The 22241-nt window shown below is 34.7% G+C and overlaps 3 protein-coding genes across 4 annotated transcripts in view; 2 read left to right on the top strand and 1 right to left on the bottom strand.

Annotated features, from left to right (window-relative positions):
• LOC135685434 (guided entry of tail-anchored proteins factor 1) overlaps nt 1-3828 on the top strand; it is a 40476-nt gene extending 36648 nt beyond the window's left edge. For both annotated transcript variants that reach the window (XM_089112755.1, XM_065201375.2), the window contains 3 exons: nt 148-215; nt 2004-2118; nt 3478-3828. In XM_089112755.1, coding sequence (XP_088968881.1) covers nt 148-215; nt 2004-2118; nt 3478-3554 — 260 coding nt within the window. In that variant the 3' untranslated portion in view covers nt 3555-3828. The remainder of the gene's footprint in view (nt 1-147; nt 216-2003; nt 2119-3477) is intronic.
• A 2101-nt stretch (nt 3829-5929) lies between these two features.
• LOC135685063 (macoilin-like) lies at nt 5930-18943 on the top strand. The gene is made up of 10 exons (XM_065200812.2): nt 5930-6137; nt 7418-7559; nt 8949-9075; nt 9995-10124; nt 10909-10975; nt 13034-13133; nt 13888-14342; nt 15936-15997; nt 16397-16582; nt 17190-18943. The coding sequence occupies exons 1-10, from the start codon at nt 6058-6060 to the stop codon at nt 17860-17862; spliced, it is 2022 nt and encodes a 673-aa protein (XP_065056884.2). The 5' UTR covers nt 5930-6057; the 3' UTR covers nt 17863-18943.
• Nucleotides 18944-19802: 859 nt separating this feature from the next.
• On the bottom strand, nt 19803-22221 carry LOC135685062 (mitochondrial transcription rescue factor 1). The gene is made up of 3 exons (XM_065200811.2): nt 22033-22221; nt 20545-20617; nt 19803-20153 (listed from the first exon to the last, which is right to left on the bottom strand). The coding sequence occupies exons 1-3, from the start codon at nt 22194-22196 to the stop codon at nt 19959-19961; spliced, it is 432 nt and encodes a 143-aa protein (XP_065056883.1). The 5' UTR covers nt 22197-22221; the 3' UTR covers nt 19803-19958.
• Between the last annotated feature and the right edge of the window lie 20 nt (nt 22222-22241).

Genomic DNA, 22241 nt, shown 5'->3' with positions numbered 1-22241 from the left:
ATGAGGGGGGGGGGGCTGAAATAGATGGGAAGCTGAAATAACAGAACCTAGCCTGATCAAGTGTCTGCCTCTGTTGAGTACCTTCTCCTTTTTCGCTGGTCTGACAAATATTATTTTGATTCTATCTGACTCTTTTTCACCTTTTAGAGAAAGATATTTATATAGAGAATGCTAAATTCATATATCCTGTGAAAATTGTTGTTAACTTGGCTTATGTAAGTATTTACATTTTTAACTTTATTTAAGTTTTATCTTATCATGATATTTTCTAGTATTTTCATTTATTAAATCATTCAGATGCTGCTTTAGATTCAGATTCACTTTCTGTTTCTTTGATTTGAATCATTTACTGAAATCACTTTTTGTTACTCTTAACTTTCAAAAGATGCTGCGATGCAAACAATAATTTTTGCCATAGGTCAACATTAATTTCTATCAAGGATGGCTTTTAAAATTACTTATGTGAATTTTTTTTCATCATTATCATATTTTTATATACTGCACTTAAATTTTTATCTGCTCATCTTATTTTCACTTAATGTTGATAAAGTTTACATTTTGCTTATCTTCTTACTTTTTGAGAATATCAACCAAATATTTTTGTTTTTCTATCAAGACTGTTCTTATGCAAGATAATTAAAAGCTAAAGTCATAGGTTTACTGAATTAAGCAACTCTGTAAGAAATGATTGTCTTTGTTTGGTCAAGTGTATTCTGTGATTCTGCTAGATTAAGTTTACCCTTTAAATCCTAATAGTTAGTTTTCTTTTAGATCAAGTTTCATCTCTGTTTTTCTGTTTCTCTATACATTGTATCAATTTTAATAAGCGCCCTGACATTGGTATTCAATAATTTTTTTACCCTTTTATGTAAAAACTTGCCCTCCATATACATTGTTGATAAAAAAATTGTATAGCACACAGTCATTGTTAAGAACAATTTCCCATTTCCCCATCAACACAAGCCTGAGAGTCACAACTACCTTGTTTTAAAAAGATTATTGCAGAGGCGTCAGGAAAGGGGGGAGGGAACAGCACTTTGTCCGTTGGTTCATAAATGATTTTGTCAACCTGTAACCTTTTGTCAAAAATTGTGGTCAGGGCTGTCTCTAGCTATTGTGCTGAAGGGGGTGCTCTGATTCCATTTGCTGACAAAGTTGGCGAACTTTACTTTATTTTCTGACAAGTCTGAAAATTTGCCAAGGAGGCATCCCTAGATAGTGAAAAACTACTCCTTCCCCCTCCATACCGTGCCTCAAAACCCCCAAACCCCCCTCCAAACACCGTCTCCAAACCCGAGTTCAGAATTCAGAGTTCAGAAAACATTACGGTTTCAACAGCTGTGAGCCGGGGGAAGGTTGTCCAATGGTGCAGTAATTTTGAGGGAGGCCACTACATACCTTGACCAGAGTATACAAAGTGAGAGATATTTCCCATTCTACTCGAACATTTTTTTTCAAACAATCTGTGGTGCAAAAAATTGAAAATGGACTTGAAAAAAGCAAACATTTGAGTATACTAAAGCTTTTTATCTGACACTCTTCCGAGTATAAAACATCAGAACATAGATCGAAAACTCTGCGCTAGGAAATGTATATACCCAGTTTTGGATCGAAATAAGCCAAATGATTAAACACAAAGATGATTTTACCTAAATTCCATTTTTAAGAAACCTTTATTTAAAAGATACAAGGATAATTTTCATGAAAAGCAATTAGGGTAAAACTTTATCTGAAGGAAAGTTGAGGCGTATCCTGATCTCTGATGAAAACATTTTTTAAGTTTCCATCAATATCAGGCTTAATATTTGCGGGTGTAGCTTGTATATTTTGTCTACGCAGCTATTTCAAATGCCCCCACTCCATGTTGCAGTTGAATTTCCCCAGAGCTCCAAAGAATGCTTTAACCTTTCCCCGTGTCTAGTTGCTTCTCTGAATATTTATATAAATTCATTCCTGTTATTGATTTCTCATATATTTATTGTTGTTATTGTTGTTAATCGCAGGCACTGTGCAGCCTCATTACACTCTGGCTATACAGAAAAGTTCCATGTATTCAGATACCAGATCAATGGGTCTTTCCATTTGGTTCATTGTTATCTTTTCCATTGATGTTACCAGGTACTCATCACCATTCCTCTTTTGCTATAATGACAAGCTGGCTGTGAATACTAGCAACTACATTAAAAATGTAAAAAGGTGACACGTGTGCTATTTGATCTCTCTGAATGAGCTAAGGGGAGGTGTCGGTGAAATGTCAAATGTATGTAGGAATTGTATGAGGTTTATAAGAAGAGGCAAAAGACATTTTTTATTCATTCAATACTTTGTTTTAAAAATGTTTTTCACCATGATTTGATATCTAAAGCACAATACCGGAAAATTGTCAACGTCCCCAGAATCATGCTTGAGGAGGGCTTTTCTTGAATATGGCTCGAGAAAGAGGCGGCAGTGTTTAATATACAAAACTGGAAACATACATTGCTTTGACTTTTTCATTCACTGGCCAAGTAATTATTTCACCAACTGTTAGACGAAAATTGTGTTATTTTGTGTGCGAGAGAGGGAGGGGAGGGTTGCTCGTTGTAACACTTGACAGTTGTAGTGATCTAGTTATTGTATTGCAGTATCCTTATATCAACTACAGTATTCGTTAAGTGGGACTCCGGATGAGTAGGACACCCGCTATGTAGTACAGATTTTCCCGGTCCCTTGAACTTGCTTACCCTTTTCAAGCATTCGGTTAAGTAGGGCACCCGCTAAGTAGTACACTTTTGCTTTGCCCCTTGAGTGTCCCACTTAACGAGGTTATACTGTATTACCCTTGCGTTGTCCTAGACCTCAAAAAGAGAGACACGAAGAGTCCATTTTTCCTTATTTTGTGTTCCCTTCGTTTCCCGGGACCCTTTTTAGCCCTAAGAAGCAGTATTAGTCATAAGGTATATTCGAGGGCTTTCGAATATTTCGATATGTTTCCCGATATAGCTTCAAATATGCAATCGACATTGTTAGATATTAACGGTATAAGATATAATAGTAATCGTTACCTTGCCTGTACACGAACTGGAACTATTATTTGTGTGTTCAGAAATACACCTAGCTTACTGTAAGTCCTCGAATAAGCCGTTTGAAGTGGGGCTAAAAAATGTTTTAAGGTGGGGCTTATTGAAGGGGGGAGGTCATATTCGAAGTCGAGGGCTTATTTCACTCCAGCTAAAAATTTACTAGGGTTTGTTTTTAATCAATTTGAGGCTGGTCAGTATTCTTAAAAATAAAGATAACGAGGCAGTACCAGGGGCTAATTTGAAGGGTGGGGGCTTATTTCACGAAAACTATTTTAAAGTGAGGGCTATTTCTATGGGGGGGGGGAGCTTATTCGAAAATGGGGCTTATTCGAGGACGAGGGTATTTTTTACTATTTTATAATATGTTACGACTAAATTGATTTTGTTTAATTCGCTCTTTTTTTTCTGTTTCTAGGTGTTATAAGTGTCCCTATTTGGTTGCTTATTTGTAGAACTGTGTCGCGAACTGCGTTGGCACTTATAGGCAGTTAAATCACAAATGCTAGTGATGGAAATGTCCTTTGCAATTCTGCCAAGAGGAGCTTCCCGAGTAGATGTTGTGAATCTACAGCACTGTTCTTTGGGAGGACTTCCGATTATCCTGATGACCAGTCTTCTGAGTTTCATTGAGTGAAGTTTATGCGGTACCTCGATGTCACTAGTTATCGTAAATAAGCGGAACAATGTCAACATAAATAGTCTGTATTACAAAAGTATTTTTTAAGACTTGTATTTGAATAAAAATATGATGCAATCATCATCATTATATGATTTAGTTTCCTTTTTGGCGCGTTTGCTTAAAGTGAACCTGATAACTAGGATCCACGCGTTTCATATACCGAGGAGAAGTGTCAATACTGATATATCCTGTATCTAAACTTGTCCAAAGATCTCGACCTCAATAAGGCGTCTAATCCGATGACCTTTTTATTCCGTTGGTTAAGTTACTAATTCAGCAAAGCCTTGATCTCAGACCTCCTCATAACTTCGGGCTTCCTTTATTCTATTCAAAGTATTTATGCTCGTTCAGTTCATTTTATTTCAGTTCAGTCTTTAGAATCTTATGGTGAATCTATTGTTTAAAATAATTGGAAGTTGATCAATGTGCGACAAATTGTCATATCAAAAGAACTAGGGTTTGTATTAACTAAAGAAGGTATGAACTTTTAATTGACGATGGAAAGTAATGGCTGAAGGAGCTTCCTTGATGTTCTTCATGGAAATGTTGTTCCAGAATTTAGCATCCGCGCTCCAAAATATCTCATTTCGTATTGCGATGTATCAGCATGTTATTAGTATATCACCTCTTGAGCCTGCCTGGAAACCTATTGAAAAGAATCTCATAAAATTTCAAAAATTTGCAAAAGCAGGAAGGAGATATCCTTATAAAACAAATGTAAGCAGCGTAAATTGAGTGAATCTTACAGCTTAAGAGTTTTCAAGTCAGAAAAATTTGTGTGGATGATAAAAAACTTGAAAACTATAGCTCCAACAATCGTTACCAATTTTTTCCATTAGATATGATAGTTTTATATGAAAATGAAGATCCCAGAAAATAATTTCATATTGAAGAAGAAAATGTGTAGCTTTATAAAGTAACTAGGACGCTAGTAGGCAATAACTGCCTTATTCCGCATGTTCGTGCCAACTTCTTTGATTTTTCACCCAAGTGATACATCCAATTGAGGTTTTCATCCAACAAAAGACCAAGAAACTTGACATATTTAGCTTACTTTAATGTTCTTTGCCATTTGTTATGTTGGCTTTGTAATCTTGCAGGTGTTGAAATGTAGTCAAATCAGTTTGTCAAAGTTTATTTGCCTTTGGCCTATTTTTGAAATGCTTCGTGTAATGCATGTAAACAACATCCTTGTTTAAACTGTTAGATTCAAAGAAGATATAAGTTTTGTCATCGAATAAGTGAAAGACAACTTCCTTGAAGAGTTTGGTAGTTCATTTATGAATTGAAGAAAAAGAAGTGGACCAAGGACAGAGCCCTGTGGTACACCACGATTATAACTGAAACAACTTGAATTGTGCTCCTTAACAGATACAAACTGACTTCTGCTGCTAAGGTGAGACTCTAATCATGCTGGAGTAGTACGTCAAATGAAATAATGCTCAGGCTGCCCTCAGATCTGCTGATTCACTGAATGAAAAACCTTTTGAAGACCCAGAATAATTGCACATCCAAACTTTCTTTTATGCAGAACGTTTTTGATAGATTTTGTTGAATTAAAAGATTTTGAGATCGTAAATTGTTGAATAAAAAGTCCGAACATCAAGGTAAAGGTTATACAAGGCTCTAAGAACTTTTATAAACGCGTTTACCTTAACGTTTCAGAAATCTATATGAAAACAGACAAGAGAGGCATTGATCTATAATTTGAGACTCTCAATGGAAAACCTTTTTGAATATGGGTATGAATTCTGCAAACGCATCCTTTCAATCAATCTCCGCATCTTTTCCAGATGATAATGATTTATTGACTATTTGAGTGAATAGAAGAAATATAGTGTGAGAGAATTTCTAATTGTTTTTTACCCATAATTTTGAAAGTTAACTGTTTTACATAAAATAAAAATTAAAATTTATAAGCAATTAATAAGCAATTAACAGCTAATAAGCATTTTAACAAATAGAATCTTCATTAGCCAGGCAGCGCTTTGAAATCTTGCTAGGAACATGGCTAATTCAGCTAAAATTAATAAAATTTTCCCAGCCCGTCTTTTTCTATCGGTGTTAAGCGATTGTAAGACATAAAGTTCATTTGCTTTTCATACTTCTTTCGTTACCTATCTGATCATCTGTGTTGCTGTTTGGATATCGACGGACAAAGAGGCTGCGTCTGCGCGCATGCGTATGACGGGAGTGACTATTCAGCTGTCTGGTACTGAGAATTCTGATTATTTGCGGTACGGAAAGGAGTTTTTCAAGTGGATATCGTTCATTGAAAGAAATAGATGTTTTTGTATGTTAAAGGAAGTGTGAAGTATGAAAAGGAGAACTCTCGATGCCTCCAAGCTGCGAAGGCCGATTAGGAGATCAAGGATAACTGATTCGGTCCATGGCAGGTGCGTGTACTTCTCAAACAAGAGGCCTGAATGTCTACCATTTCATCATAATGTCCGCTGTCCTAAATTACCTTTTCTCAAACAACATTAATTTGAAAACCCTAGCATGTTTCTCTGTCTGGCTGTCTCATTAACAAGCCCGCCGAAGTCTTTTAAAAGTATTTAGGCCCTAAAGATTGTCCCAAACTTATGCTACATTTAGACTTGGCTAGTTTGTCTGGTATCAACACAAATTTTTAGGTAGCTTTAGTTTCCGCGGTGGTATTCCTTTGTCGTAGGTGACATGCAATGATGTGTCTTCGTACCAAAGTTTTTCAAAAACAACTCAGGTTTCCTCGAAACAAAAGGTCTCAAAATAAAAACCAGCACTTAAGCTGCTTTGGGAAAACTTTCAGTTTCGATCTCCGTAATAATCATGTTAGCCTAACAACATCATTATTTTATAGACAAAGCCCAATTTTCTAGCCTTTCTTATCACACTTATTATTTTGTGTATAACAGTTCTTATGAATCGAGAAGAACCTTCCTTGCAAATTATAGTTTAACTTGAATTTAAGTTTTCTTGCATAATTATTCAGCTTCTGGAATTAATCTTAAAAATTTCCTATTTTTTATTATAAAAAAATTTCCTTTATAATTACAATAATATTTGCCTATTAAATATTCAAGTATGCTAATCTTATTAAATCTAATATTTTGATTATGGCTTACTTGCCACAAAACATCAAGAGTTTTTTTACACATATTAATGAGGATTCTGTCCTCATTAATAAGTAGCAACTATTTCGAAACTATTGTGAAACTATTTCGTCTTCTGAAATTATTGATATTGAGTCATTTAGAGTGATATGACATTACACATCATTTATTCTTGTAATAGGTTTCCAAGAAAATATTTTTGTTTGAGAGACAACCAATGAGTTTTTGAAATCCAATTTTTGCCACTTTGTTTGGGTCACCCAAATATTTTTATAAATTAAAAAAGATTATATATGTATATACATGAAATTTTCTATTTTTTAGTTACTTGCAAGAAATAATTTCACTTTTTTACCCTTCTTGTACACCCCAAAGCATGCATTTTGTGAATAATGAAGTTGGATCATGATGTATTGGCACAACCCATGGCTTATGATGTTATTATGCTATTCAAGATCCCCCAGATAACCTGAAACAATATATTAGTACCAATTATTTGATATGTATTTAAATTATATCCTTTTTGAAACTTGAATTTTTTCTAAATTATCTAGTATTTTATTTTTTTGTCTTTTTTTCAGTTGGTTTTTGTACCTAAGGTTTTTCATTGTTTGGCTTCTTGTTATCACAATGGATTTCCTCCTGGAGTTCAGATTTGAGTTTCTGTGGCCTTTTTGGTTGCTGATTCGAAGCATTTATGATTCCTTCAGATACCAAGGGCTGGTAAGTCCTTCACTTTTTCTTATTCCTCTCTATGGAATTCCAGAGACTTTCCTGCCAGTGGTATTTTGGATTCAGCAAAATGTTTTATATCCAAATAAAGGGTGAAAATGGGATGCTAGTCCTTGAAATTGAATTCAGGCCAAAACTTTCAAAGCAAATACTTGCAAAAAAATACACTTCGTTTATACTATTTTGTAAATACACTTCGTTTATACTCCACTGGTAACATTCTAATAGGCAAGCAGCACTGATTGATCAACCTGTACAGTCACATGCTCGTGTTTCTGATTGGCCTATTTCGATCCACAACTGGGTATATATATTTCTTAGCATAGAGTTTTCGATCTATGTTCTGATGTTTTAAACTCTGAAGAGTGTCAGAAGCTTTAGTTTACTAAATGTTTGCTTTTTTCAAAGACATTTATACTATTTTGTAGGTTTCCTTATTTAGGTAGCCATTTTATATGCCTGTTGTGATTTTCTGAAATTAAAAAATGTATATACTTTTCAAAAGGTTTATAGTACATAAGTAAGAATACTTAAAAAGCTCCTTATTAAAAACGCTTTTGATGAAAGAAAAGTTTTAACAGACAATAACTGTGTCATATTAGTTGGGCTATATCGCAAGTCAAATATGTTAAACCATTATAGCATCTCTGTTTATTGAACTTAGGAGACAAGCAATAAAGAAAGTATGACCCAGTAAATACCAATTAAATGCATTGCATAGTTCTAATATTTTGAGTATTGAAAATTTATATTTGTATCCAGTGTTTTCAAGTAACTTTATTTGAATTAAATTATATTAAATTATTTAATTATATATTGTACAGATTTTCAACTTCATTTGGTTTGGACACCTAATTCATAAAAACTTCATCCTTTGTGGTTACCTATCCTTGTTCTGCTAAAGTAAATTAAGCATAATTTTCCTTGCTCCATCCTGTGTGATGAATTATTAAGTTCTGCAACAGCTGTGTATACATTTATGCGAAGTACAAACACCCTCCAAGATCATCAGCTAGGTAGTCTAGAAATTGACTGGATTTCTTTTTATCAAAGTATCAACAGCTGCAGGATCTTTTAGAGTATGACTGCCTTTTGATATTTGTTTAAAATTTTTTCACCGAACCTGGGAGTTGGTAGAATTTTGAGTATAATTTAAAGCATCAAGTGCTAGAAACACCATTCTTTTTTATTCATAAAGCCATGGGATATTAATTGATTTGTGAAGTTGCTCTGAAACCTTTTGTTAAAGACATCTTGTAATTTCACCAAATTAACTGCCAACATTTGTAGGTTGTTTGGAGTGTATAAATATATTTATTTTCTGCTTTCATTAATTTTTGCACTATATTTATGTAAACCATAACATTTCTTGTTCCTTAGGGCTTAACAATTCTATTTTTGGTGGTGACATTGTGTGCAGATCTACTGTGTCTAGTTGTCTTGCCAGTGCATTGGTTGTTTTTTGCTGCAAGTACATATGTATGGGTTCACTTTGTGTGGAATACAGGTAATGAATTACAAAATACTATCACCAATGATGTAACGCAAATAATTAAAATTTAGGTAATGGGGTTTTGATCCAAATGAGCAATAATAAACAAAAATTTACTTAATCTATGATAACAACTACATGTTTGTATTTGTACATGCAGATTTTGGCTTAAAGCTTGGTTTTGTGCAAACATCATTAAATATTTGTCAGGAAAAAGATACAATTCTTTCTTCACAACTTATGCTATGCTTTATATATAATCAGATTTTAGACTATTAAAATATTGACAAAAACATTGACAAAGAAGGAGAAATTAGTCCATGCAGGTTGTCATGTTATGTACATCTGTAAATATTGGTGCTTTATGCTATTTTATCTGTTAGAATGTTGATATGACGTTACGTTGAAGTTATGTTTAGTTATGTATTAACTGATAACAGAAAAACAACCTAAATATGGGGCATGTATGTAAAGTAACTTTTCACCATCACAATTAAAACACAATTTCCATTATCAAGCATGAGAAATAATTATACTAAAGTTTAATATATTTTTGATTATAATTTTAATTAATCTCATATTTTCTATTAGTTTTGTCCTTGAATGAAAGGTAAATAATCTTAGAGTTTGTATAAGTTCCATTTCCAAAGCTAGCTATGTCATGCCACTTTTGCTTGTGCAGATAAACAATTGTCTTTTTGCTTGGATTTGTGATATTGGATTTGTACTTAAATACAAGTATTTGGCAGGCCATAGTTTAAAAAGCATCTGACCTCCTGAAAATCTTCCCTCTGATGTCAGTGTTTGAGGCAGACATATGCCAAGTATAATTTAGCAGTAAGCAGAAACTTAGGAATCTAAATCAAAGAGGTATATATATAGAAAAGTGGGTTTTTTTAATTTCTCTTGACAACCTTGTTTATATTTGTTGCAGATCGTGGTCCATGCCTTCCAACTCTTTCACTTTGGTTGTTATTTGTTTATGTTGAAGCCTCAGTGAGGTTACGAGGAATTAAAACAATACCATTTCATTTGGACTTATGTAGACCGTTTGCAGCTCATTGGTGAGAGACATTCTTTGCTACAGTGACAAAATGCTCTTTCCAATCTTTATGTTTGCCAGCCAGTTATTTTTCTATAACACAAATTTACTTAATTAGCATTTTAATCTGTCTGATATTTACTTTGGTTTCTACAACTGAAGATGCTTTGTGAATTGCTGTGATATTAGTCATGAATTCTCTCAGAATCAGAATTTCCTTCATAGTGTGTACATGTGCTTTGTATCACTCCCAAAATAACCTATTCCCTTTGGCAAAAACTGTTCAGACCAGTGGATGACACCTTTTTACGAAAATACAACAAAAATTGAATATGCTGTTTGCAGTGAAAAAATTGAAACAAGATATGGATTTGTTCAAATTTAACTAAACCTTCATTTGATACAATTTTTTCAAACTTCACAGCAAAATCAATTGTACTTTCAAATTATTAAGTATTCATATTTTTTTGCACTGAGATTATTTGTGGGTAAGAAACCGAGAATCCTAATTATTTGTGAATGAGTAGTAATAGTGTTTAAATAAATAAATATCAATAGCTTAATAACAGAAATCAAAATATATAATCAACACCTCTTGCCCCTTTTTTGCAGGGGATCTTGATTAAATGTCCAAGACACACATGTTACCCTGTGAGATATCAAAATTAATTTTTTAGACTTGACATTCATGTATAAGTTCGTGAAGCCTTGCTAAAGATACATATTGAATTTTTGCATTACTATATAATTTCATAAACCGCAGTTATGTTTTTCGCTGCAAATAACCTCATCCAATTGATTTTCAGCATTGGCTACCCAATGGTTAGCCTTGGCTACGGCTTTAAAAGCTATGTAGGTTGTAGAATTAAACAGGTAAGAAAATTTCACAGTGTTTTATCATTTTAACTCCATTTCGATTATGGTTTTATCAACTTACACTTTTACATTGCAAAATAGATTACTTCCTTTGTCTGTCCCATTGTTTATTTCTTATCATGAGTCTACTTTAACGCTATGTAGTGCACGGAATGTTATATTGTAGTAAAAAAAGATAGTTGATTAAGTCTCTGTTTACTATGGCACCACCAGCAAAAACCTAACATTTACCCTGATAGCCTAATGTTCGTGGCCTTTTCTTTTCATGAATGTTTAATGTTTACAATCGCAATCAGGGTGTCATATTTCTCGAGGAGGATTTCAATCTCCCGTAGAAATACGCATGCTACTTTTTCGAGCCTACTCCCTCTTGAGTTGATAACCCTATTTTTCCTAAGTGAAGCTGTTTCTGCTAAAACTATTTACATTTCTGGTTTTCCTGAGAGGTCACCAGTTCGGTTGGATAGGAATTGTGGGAGACGAAAGATTCAAATCAGCACGCACTTGCGAAATTTGTTGATAACACGCTGAAAATAACGATTGCCCTTTTCCCTCCCGCAAAGCATACAGGCAGGTTATCTTATTGTTTAATTAAATAGTTCCACGAGGATCCCAGTACAAAGATAGCAGTCAATTGTTATGGTAAATGCTCAAGGTGTTGTGAAACACCTGTTCTTATTTTATATTGCTTTTAAATACACCTCCCCTTGACGAAATGTCATTGGAGCATTAGCATGCTATATTATAATAGGTTGTTTCTACAAAATTGATTGCAGCACAACATGCAGCAAAAAATCTGAAAAACAGTTATTTGTTTGCTTATATTTTGTCACGGCATACAAGCCTTTCTCAGTGCTGCTAAACAAGTGTAAAAATCAGCACATGTACAGTTCGTTTCAATTTACCAATAGTTCGATATGATTGGTGGGTGTTGAACTCCAAGCGAGGCTGAAAAACTCAAAAATGGCTGCCTGTTTGTTGGTCGTCTTTTCATGTTTGCAAAACGATTGCCTTACTTATTAGATATTGCCGTTTTTTACTGGGCAATATTTTGAAATTAAAAAATTTCATTATATTAGTTCTGAATACTGCGCGGAAAGCTTGTCAATCTTGAGTTTTGAATTTAAATGAATATTTATCAAATTATATTTTTGTGGTACAAAAATTAAGATGGCTTTGAAAAAGACTATGATACATACTAAAGCTCTTCGTCTGATACTCTTCAGTGTTTATAAAGGCCTGAACATAGATCGAGAACTCTAAGCTTGGAAATATATAAAGCCAGTTTTAAAACTATATAGGCCAGTAAGAAAAGTGAATACGTGACTGTTGAGGTTGCCCAATCAGTGCCGCTTGCCTTTTGAAAATGTTACCAAAAGAGTCCTAAGGTGAAAACGAACTCCTTCTGTCTACCCAAAAGCGGTTTTTTAGTGTTTATGTTGATAGATAGATTCCAAAACTGCTAGATGGAACGAAGATCGGGCTTACCAATAATCTGAAGCATGTCGCCATTTTAATTTTTCGCACAATCTGGGTTTTCCAGTAAATGCTGCTCGAAAGCGGAATCCCATGTTTTCGTTTTTGATCTGCAAGACTGAGGAGGCTGTTCTCTTTAGGAGATAATTTTGTTGTTACATTACTAAAATCAATCGATGGGGTTTGTGTCCAACAGTTCCCTTTTACCAGGCTAGCAATGTTCCCCCTAGCATGAAACTTTCAACTGTTTTCAAATGCTTACGAATGTTAAATAAATTCACAAGTTGCTATGATCCCACATTCCGTATCTGTTTGTGACAATCCGTGCTCCATTAATTCCTTGCCATTAACTTTGCTAATTCTTCATAGATAGTTGGCCTAAATTAGTTTCTTTATAGCTATTAGACTTAGACCTAGATTTAGTACGCCAACTGTAAACAAACTAAATATCATTATTATTATTATTATTATTATAGTAACTCTCTACATATCAACCTTAATTATACTTAATATACATTTGAAATGGTCCTGTTTAGTTTGGCCAATGAACCACAACGAGTTTCTTTCTATTTTTTGCAGTATAAACAAGAAGATGTTTCTAAAGAAAATGATTTTTATCATCAGCTGATAGCTTATGCACTACCGTCTGATCTCATGCAAAAACAAACATCCGATAAAGGTTTGATTTAAAAACTTTAAATCCTGTTTATAATATTACAGGAAGATTTTTGTGTTATACCAATATCACATCCCACAGGTAGTAGAAATCCTCAAACCACGAAGACTCGTATTTAAAACAAGAAAGTTCCTTTTGGACAGTTTGAAGTTTGTTGGATCAACTTCTTTGAATGTTTCAGTGATTTTGATGCTACCCAGCGATTCCGTTCCTCAGAATATGCCCTTGTTCACGAAAAATGCCACCAGCATCCCAGGAGCGTCCAATAAAAAGCAAACACAGAATTCCCTGCTAAATCTTTAGAGACCGCACACAAATTGTTACTTTCAGGCAAAACGTCCAATTGATGTTTAGGTGGAGGGAGTAAATGGATCGGACGTTTTCGATATCCAGTAATAACGACTTTACAAATAAACCTTGATAAACTAAACCATATTCTACCCCCGACCCCAATGTACACCCCCTGGAATTCCTGTCATTGTTGTTTTTATACATAAAATTTCCCATCGCGAGAATAATGTTTAAAGAAATTGGATAGAGTAAATGCAAACTACGTGCCAAGCTTTTAAATGTGCCAAGTAATTTCAAGGTATGTCGACAATTTTTCAGTTCATGTCACCTCTCCTTTTTTATTGGTATTATATGGAAACTTTATAATCATTTCTTAGTTTTGTTAATAGTAAAACATACTGGCTAAACCGATCTCTGAAAAAGCCCATTTACAGTAATGTCATAACTGTGTCTTCGTTTGTTTTAGCTTTCATTGGTCGGAGTCCCGATGATGGATTGTCGCTTTTGAGTCGGAAAGGACCCTTGCCAGTACTTACAAATGGTATTAATACCAAAATGGACGTTGAAGCTTTGCTAGCGAGAGAAGCTAACAGACGGGGCCTAAAACTCTCCGATCTGAAAGCAGATATCGAGGAGAAATCCTTATCATTGAATGACCTCGAACTTATATCTAGTATACCAGCAAAGACTATATCTATTGCGGGCTCGCAACGTAAGGGAATAAGCAATGGAGATATAGAGAACGGCAATGTAAAATTTTCTGTCGGAAAGGCACAGGGTAATTCTAGAAATTACGGAGATTCAAAGAAAATTAGCTTTAAAGGGCGGAACGATATCGAGGATGAGGAGAACTCGGACAGCGCGGATTCCACGTCAAGTAGCGGTGTAATGCGCAGCAGTACAAGTAGCTCACCAAAGTCGGTATGTTCATAGAGATTTTATCACGATTTGTCAGTTTTTGTAATTGATGGATAACGCTCTAAAATAGTTCCTGATAATATTCAAGCGCTTCGTTTCGCATTTGCCATTTTAAAGAAAGCAGATTTAATCTCTTTCCTAAAAGAAATCCTAACACTTCTTCAAGTAAAATTCTCTTTGATCTTCTCCTCTCTTTTTTATCTCACTTCTTTTGCTTTTTTGCCGTCCGGGGAGATATGGCAGATATTGCTTTTCCCTGTTAGCAGCGCTATAACAGTGTTTTACCTTACTTGTGATATTTACCTTGCTAGGACCGATTTTTGAGTTGGAGACAGCGGGTTTTTGACCAATCTTGATTTATCTTCTTAGTCAGTTTTCCCCGAACAAAAGCTTTTGCACAAAATGCAAAGCAAATTAAGACAGAAACGACATGAAAACATGGGATAAAAAGTTGTGTGTCCTGACCTGCAAGTGTTGTTGTATCTTTCAAGGATTAGCAATGTAAAAATTTAGTACATTTTTACCATAAAGCTTAAAACTATCTTGTCATACAAGAGTTTTGTTTTAACAAAACTATTTTTGAAGCACAGAATTTGAAATTGTAAGTTTGGAAGTTTTAAACTTTCAACATTTATGCAAACAGCTTGCTCAAATATTTAAATCACTGGTACTATGTTTTGGAATTTTGAATAAAATTATTTTTTTATCACCAGATCAAAAAAGGCTCAATACCCTAGACTCTTGGATTAGTCCCCTGTAGGCTTATTGATTTTAGATTGGGGCTAATTCGACGGTGGGAGGGGCTCATAAATCATTTGCAAGTTGCCATGCATGTTGGTCGTTTTGGAACTTTTCACGATTGCAATTTCCAAAGTATAGACAAGTTATCGTGGGTATTTATTCAATGGGCGGGGGCCTGTTCAACAGTGGGGGTTTATTGAAAATTTTCCTTCCAGGAAAGGGGCTTTTTCTACGTGGCGAGCTTATACGAGGGGGAAAATTCCAGGATTTACATGATAGAGTTTAAAGATGGCTTTGAAAAAAGCAAAAATTTTTGAGTCATACTTAAGCTTTTCGTCTGACACTCTTTCAGAGTATAAAAAGTCAGAAGATAGACAAAACACAATGCTAATAAATATATATACCCAGCTGTGGATCGAAATAGGCCAAGCAGAAACATGAGCAAAATACAGTTGAGGTTGCCCTAAGCCATTTTTAGATTTTCTACCGCGAAAAGATTATTGGTATAGTGTTTCTTATCTTTGCCAAAAAAGCGTTTTTTGTCCATTTATTCTCTAATTAAATGTCATCTCTTGTAAATGTTGCCCTTACTGTGAACCTGAGCCATATTTGTTTCTTTCGCACTTGGGTCAACTACGACCAGCGATTTATAGGGAATCTGTATTTCGGTAGCTTTTCAGGATTTTTTTGTCTTGAAAATTTTGTTTAAAAGATAAGTAAGTTGATTAAAGACAAAAGTTAATTGAAAATAAGGTTATTTTATTTGAATGTGCGCTGACTTTTGATGTCGCTGTCAGTTTCAACGTTTTTTAGGTACTCACAAGTTTGTTTAGCAAAGCACCCATTTTCTTGCAGGCACGTGACAAATCTTTAGAAGCGTCATTGCAAGCTAGAATCAAAGATGAAGTTCAAATAAGGTTGGAATAATTTTCATATTGCTTCGATTCAAAATTCTAGCTACATTCTTTTTTAATCTTTGAATATATTTAAATACTTACAGTATTTTCTTGGTCTAACGATTTCCTGCTTTTTTAATATTCTATCTGTACTGGATGTCTAGTTTAAGTATTTTGATTCAAGAGTTAAAATTTCCCCTTTTTTAGACAATGATGCTTTTAAAGCTACTAGAAAGTACACGAATCTGCACTATAATAGACCCAAAGACATGTATTCTGTGAATTATCTATTAAACAAAGGGATAATGTTAGGTATTTAAAGGTGATCGTCAACCAGTTTTTTTCAGAATAATACAAGTACCTTTTAGTCTTATTAAGTTTGATAGCTCGATGACGTAATTTTACTTTGTTTCCTTGCAGACGAAGAATCGAATCTCAGTTAGGTCAAATGGAATCTGACTTAAAGCGAGTTCGATTCGACTTACATTCAAGTAGGCAACAGGAAACTGAGCTGCGCGGACAGTTGAATTCCATACATGCCAGTGAGCGATTCCTGAAATCTGAATTATCCAGACTTAGATTGGAGAACGATGGATTTACACAGAAGTGAGTAATCTGCAAGGCTGTTTTTTGTGATGGTAAAATACGAGTCCCGTCTGATATAAAACTAGATAATATGCTTGTTAATATAAACCCGATGCGTTTCTCGGTAGCAGTTCTTCTCCCTTGTGATATACTCCCCAAATTAGCGATTTCTGGTGATCTGCTGGTCGATTTTAAGGTACTCTCCCCAGCCGATTTGCATTGAATATGGTTGAGATTGTTATTTCTTTCAATAGACTCATTTTCGATAAAAGTTCGCATGTAAAACGCATAGAAGGGATTTTAACTATTGGCGAAATCATTAAGCTAAAAGATCGTTGCAAAGGTTACTAATTTTTTCGTACCAAAGTCTCCGCACGAAAATACGAATATTTTCCGAATTTCAGGATAGTTTCTGAGGATGAAATTATTTGTTTAACAGTATACGAAAATAAGCCTTGAAGGATGTTGAATTACAAAACCGGAGGCAGTTTTTTAGATTCTAGTTTATCTTGCACTCTCAATGAAGAGTTTCCCATTTTTCTGTAAAGATCTAAGATTTTCTTGTAAGCAATTCATCGTTTTAACTGAGAGTATCAGTGTTTGAAATCCACAATTCTTGCCGTTCTAGAATCACATCTCTCAGTAATACCACCAAGCAGGACAAGTCAAATATCACAAGTCTAGAGAAAAAGTACAAGAGCGAACGGGATTCCAGACAGAATCTCGAGCAGCAATTAAAGGAAATTAAGAAAAAGTCTCAGGACATGTCGAACCAGCGCGATAGTCATGACTCTTGCGTTACCAAGCGACAAGAACTTGAGCAGGAACTTGTCTCAATGCGGGGAAAAATTTCTGATTTGGAAGATAGGGTTTCAGAATTAGATGGTGAGAACGAGAAATTGAAAAAGAAATCGATGGATAATGATGGAATGAAATTGAAAAAGGAGACAGAGCTTCTTTATTCTGCGTTAACAGCAATGCAAGGGAAAAACACCCATTTGGAGCACAGCCTGAGCTCCGAGACACGCCTCAAACTTGATCTGTTTTCAGCCCTGGGAGACACAAGACGACAACTTGAAATCGCGCAAAACCAACTGGCAAATAAGGACAAAGAATTGGAAGTATTTAAAGGGAAATTCGCGGAGGCAATGGCAGTAATGCCACAGAATTTCAATGAGACATCACTAGGAGGGTTTCTTAGTCATAATCATAATCATACTGATTCTGGATTGGTGAAGACCTCTTCATACTTGCCAACTACTTCCGCATACGCACCAGTCACTAAGAATGGTATCCTATAAGGTGACTCGTTTCATGAAAAACTGTTGTAATTAAAACTAGAGATGCTGCTTTTTTGTTGTTTCGCTTTCCTTTGTCACTTTTCGTAAAAAATCGACAGGATCTTTGAGATTTTTGCCGTAACGCAAGGCATTTTCTTTTCAGGCCAGGAATTTTCAAATTTTTCTTTTAGAATTTTTTATAAATTCAACTTCCCTCACCTTACCTTTATTGTCCTTTTAGTTGATATTTTTTGTGACCCATTGTTATTGGAAACTTCATATTTTAGTCAGAAAGTGATATTTTCATTTCTGGAAACCTTCCCATTGCTAAAGATTGAGATCAAAATATTGCATAGAGAAATATTAAACCCACTCCAATGTTTGCAGTTATACTTTCAGGTCAAGCTACAACAAAACGAACCAATAAAAACCAGCAGCATTTTCACGCTATCACAGTAAATAGAATAATGGGGTCAATGGTGTTGGTTTGCTGATTTCAACAGAATTCTTGTATTACGCTCTTCTGGATGTTTTCATGAAATTAATCTCAACCTCAATCTTATAAGAACAGTGTTTTTCGGGTATGAAAAGAGTTTGTAAACTGAACTGCTGATAAATTTCGCTAGTTTGTTTCCTACCAGCTAGTCTGGTCGGAACCACACTTTGAAGTTTGACCTTTCAGCCTCCAGTTTTTGCCTGACAAAAGTTTTAATTTAAACTCTACCCCATCAATGCCCCACTTTACCATATTTTAGTTTTTTTGTCCGTAAGAAAAGCTTTCCCAAGTCTTCCCTACTAAATCTTTCTCAATAAGCCTGAATTATCCCAACGTAAGGCCTAGAAGTATCCAAGTCATCTCCAATTTTCTTGATAAACTTGACTACACGGTTTATTAACTAAACCTTTTGCTGTTATGTAAAAATACCATAGACCGAGGTTACGGCTCGGATAATGCGGTCGCTCCCGTCTTTAAGAGCTTCCTCGAAGAAGTTTTTAACAATTTGCAGTAGATAAAGAATACTTTGCTTGACTTAAAGTAAATGCATTCAACTGTATATTTCTCTTTTAGCATGACATTAAATTTGGTTAATATTGGCTGAAATTGTTGTTTTTTGCTCAGCTTGCTCCTTATCATGGCATTATGCCAACTAAGATGGAATGGAATCCTACTGCCAGAGTTGAAAACAACATTATTTTTCAGCATAACCCAGACTGCACTTCATTTTGATTGTTTTGAAGAATAGTTTTTCAAAGTGTGGAGAATGCATATGGTTTACAATCTGCTGGATTGCCATCTAAATGTTTCACCAAAAGTCCTTTGTACACAGTTAGATTGTACATTGTTGAGGGAAAACTGCAAAACTTGGCTTACTCATGCCTGGTTCTATAACACACTACTCCAGTTCTTCGTGAATTGAGGTTTTTTATGCCAATTTATTTACATAAAGATAATTTAAATTTTAAAAAAATTTTTGGCAGCACCAATTTTAAACATGGCTTAGAAAAAAGCAAACATTTCAAGACATATTTAATCTTCCTTTTTGCCTGACATTTTTAACAGTATAAAACTCCAGAACATTGACAAAAAATTATACGCTAGCAAACATATATATCAGCTGTGGATCGAAATAAATATATTAGTCAGAAAGGCATTTTACTCTAATAATCTAGTAAATCCAATGGGAATACAAAATCAGTTTATTTAAAAAATGTTTTCCTGGATTCAACTGCATTAAAAATTTAATCAACTTTTAAATTGAAAAAGAACTTCTTTCGTCTACCCTTCAAAACTTCCAATTTGCTAGAAGGGACAATGGCGGGGCTCATATTTTGGATAATTGGCAGAGCCCTGTTGTAGGTTTCTGGAAATGAGTAAACCAGGATTGGCAGTAATATGTTTTTCAGGCTTAAAGTTACAGATAACATACACACACCAAGAAGGTAGCCAGATACAAGTCAGGTTATGGAAACTCAACATCTTTGGTAAAAAGGAAGTACAGGAAGAGAGGGAACTTTGTAGCATCCCTGACACAGCCAATACACAAAACAGTATTTTCATAACTATTCACACACTATTTATATGAAAACAGTATTTTTATAAATTTATACAGCAATCTTCAAGATTTTTTGTCAAACCGATCTTTGAACTGGTTCCATTCCAAACAGACACCTCTCTTTCTTGATAGCAGTATGCGCTCTTTACCTTTCAAAGTCTTATCAACCATCTCTAACACTTTAACACTGTCAAACTTTACAAGTTCATCGGTACACTCATCCTTTCTGATAAGATCTATCACATCTCCAGCTGTCACCTTGAAAAAAAAACCTTGACATTACATTATGTTTGGGAAAATTACATTATGCAGTTTAAAAAGCTCAATCTTTATATCTATCTTCTCCAGGGGAAGGGGGCAATGTCCCCTATTGCTAAAATGGTACAAGGATCCACTTTATTTGGTACTCTCTCTTCATGTTATAATACAAGAATTACATGTGGAAAATCTATAAAATGTAAATTGATCAGCTTTAAAGCAGATAACATTGTTATCCGTGCTTTCCCAATTTGGCTTTAGTTTTTAGAATGAAGTTTGCTATTTAGAGCTCTATGGTTATGATTACAAACTTTAAAAGAAGAGTAAGACAAAGTAGACAAGCTTCAATGAAATATGTTGCTACAAACAGGATGTGAAATAGTTTTGGAACCTGAGTACTTTTCTTTGTAACTACATCACCATTCAGGTACAGAAGCTTTGCTAAGAAAGCCAAATCTGCATGCCTAGAAAAAGTCAAATACCATGAATAAGAAGCCAACAAAGTTCTTCTAAAGGCCTGGTTACACAAAAGAATATTATACAAGTATGATACTATTTTAAGCACAAGATTTTATTCTTTGAATATTTTTCCTTGTATTCCAATGGAGAATTTTTGAAAGAATAATCAATTTGCATCATAAGCCTATAGTCTCAAAATTTTTGTTGAGGTAAATTAATCCAAACTAGTTTGATTTTAATCCTCACTTGAAGAATATTCAGACATTGGAAACACGGATGTGTACAGATGTGAAATTTTTCTGTGCTTTGGTATGCAAGCCTTGATCCTCTTCTTCTTGCCACTCCCTAAATACTAGACCTCAGGTTCTCATTTGCACATTGCTGATGCTTTTCAGCCACCTTACAAAATTTAGAACTTGTGTAGGGGTTTGATTACATCTGAAAAGAATAACTAGAAGGGTCACTCAGCGTTTTTGAGTGAAGCCTAAGATTAGTAGCGCATGTTTTAATTTACATGCAAATACTTGGCATGAAAACGAGAACCAGCATGTAAACAAGCTTTGTGAAAGTTTAAAGGACAAGTGACACGCTTTTGGCGCCAAATTTTTTTCTTCTTTTAACTAAAAGTAAAATGCTGTATGAGAGTGTTGTTGAAATATTTTTCTATTCGGATTTCATTTTCCTACTTAAAAACCCTTTTCAAATTATGGCGGGAAATGAATCACGTGACACCGTGACGTAGATTGTGATAATTTGTTATTGCTGCTACTGGTATACAGTGCAATATTAACGTTTACTGCACGCTTCTAAACGAATTCAGTTCGTCTGGACCTGTCGCGTCGTGTTTCGTAAACTCTCTATTAATTACAGGAAAATTCCGAGTTATCACAATGTACGTCATAGGGTCACGTGATAAAAAGCAAAATCGCGTCCCCTGCGCCCCCTGATTAGAATTTTTTGTTCTAAACCAGGAAAAACTTACTTTTAAATGATGATCTACAAGTTAATGAAAAGAAAAGATAGGGTGAAAAGTGTGTCACTTGTCCTTTAATGTGCATTGGAAAATATTTCTCTATCATAATTTTGTATTTGTCAAAGGAAACTCCCAAAACAGGCTGAGCATCCATAAGAGTGGTAGTAGTCGGAAAGTAACTGCTACATAAAAAGAATGACCCTTATTCTTACTCTGTGGTTCAACTTAGTATGTTGTAGCAACAGTTGTTTCAGTTGACATTTTAGATAGAAAAGCAAGATTCACAGAGAAACATAGCTCTTAGAATTTCACCGGTTTTTTTAAACCTGTGCAACCAGTCTAGATCTGCGCCTGACCAGCTCTAATATTTTTCGAAACAAACTCTCTTCTCCCAGGCCACAGGAGGTGTGACTGTCGTCCTGTGAGAGGGACAGCGATTTAGCTTACCTGCGGCTTATACCAAGTCCTGACGAGGCAACACGATCCACTCTTAAAGTGCTTACAACAACTTCCAACTGCTTGCCATTAAATGTGCACAAGCATCTACTTTTTTTACATGTTTCATTCCAAAACAAACTTCCATTCTTGAGCAGAGTTGTGAGAAGTTTCATATTCCTGCAAATGAAGTGAATTGAGTCGTTCTTCGAAAAGAGGCT

Source organism: Rhopilema esculentum, chromosome 15 (assembly GCF_057945365.1).
Source record: "Rhopilema esculentum isolate cy_ngs chromosome 15, ASM5794536v1, whole genome shotgun sequence".
Classification (NCBI taxonomy): Eukaryota; Metazoa; Cnidaria; class Scyphozoa; order Rhizostomeae; family Rhizostomatidae; genus Rhopilema; species Rhopilema esculentum.
Note: the sequence above shows the minus strand (reverse complement) of the source record. Positions and strands in the feature narration are given on the sequence as shown.

Excerpts from the sequence above, each read along its gene's own strand:
- LOC135685062 (XM_065200811.2), bottom strand. The coding sequence starts at position 22,196 with ATGAAACTTCTCACAACTCTGCTCAAGAATGGAAGTTTGTTTTGGAAT. Across the intron at positions 20,618-22,032 it reads GGACTTGGTATAAGCCGCAG|GCATGCAGATTTGGCTTTCT; the intron begins GTAAGCTAAATC and ends GACTTTTTCTAG. Across the intron at positions 20,154-20,544 it reads TTACAAAGAAAAGTACTCAG|GTGACAGCTGGAGATGTGAT; the intron begins GTTCCAAAACTA and ends TTTTTTTTCAAG.
- LOC135685063 (XM_065200812.2), top strand. The coding sequence starts at position 6,058 with ATGAAAAGGAGAACTCTCGATGCCTCCAAGCTGCGAAGGCCGATTAGG. Across the intron at positions 10,125-10,908 it reads AGACCGTTTGCAGCTCATTG|CATTGGCTACCCAATGGTTA; the intron begins GTGAGAGACATT and ends ATTGATTTTCAG. Across the intron at positions 10,976-13,033 it reads TAGGTTGTAGAATTAAACAG|TATAAACAAGAAGATGTTTC; the intron begins GTAAGAAAATTT and ends TATTTTTTGCAG.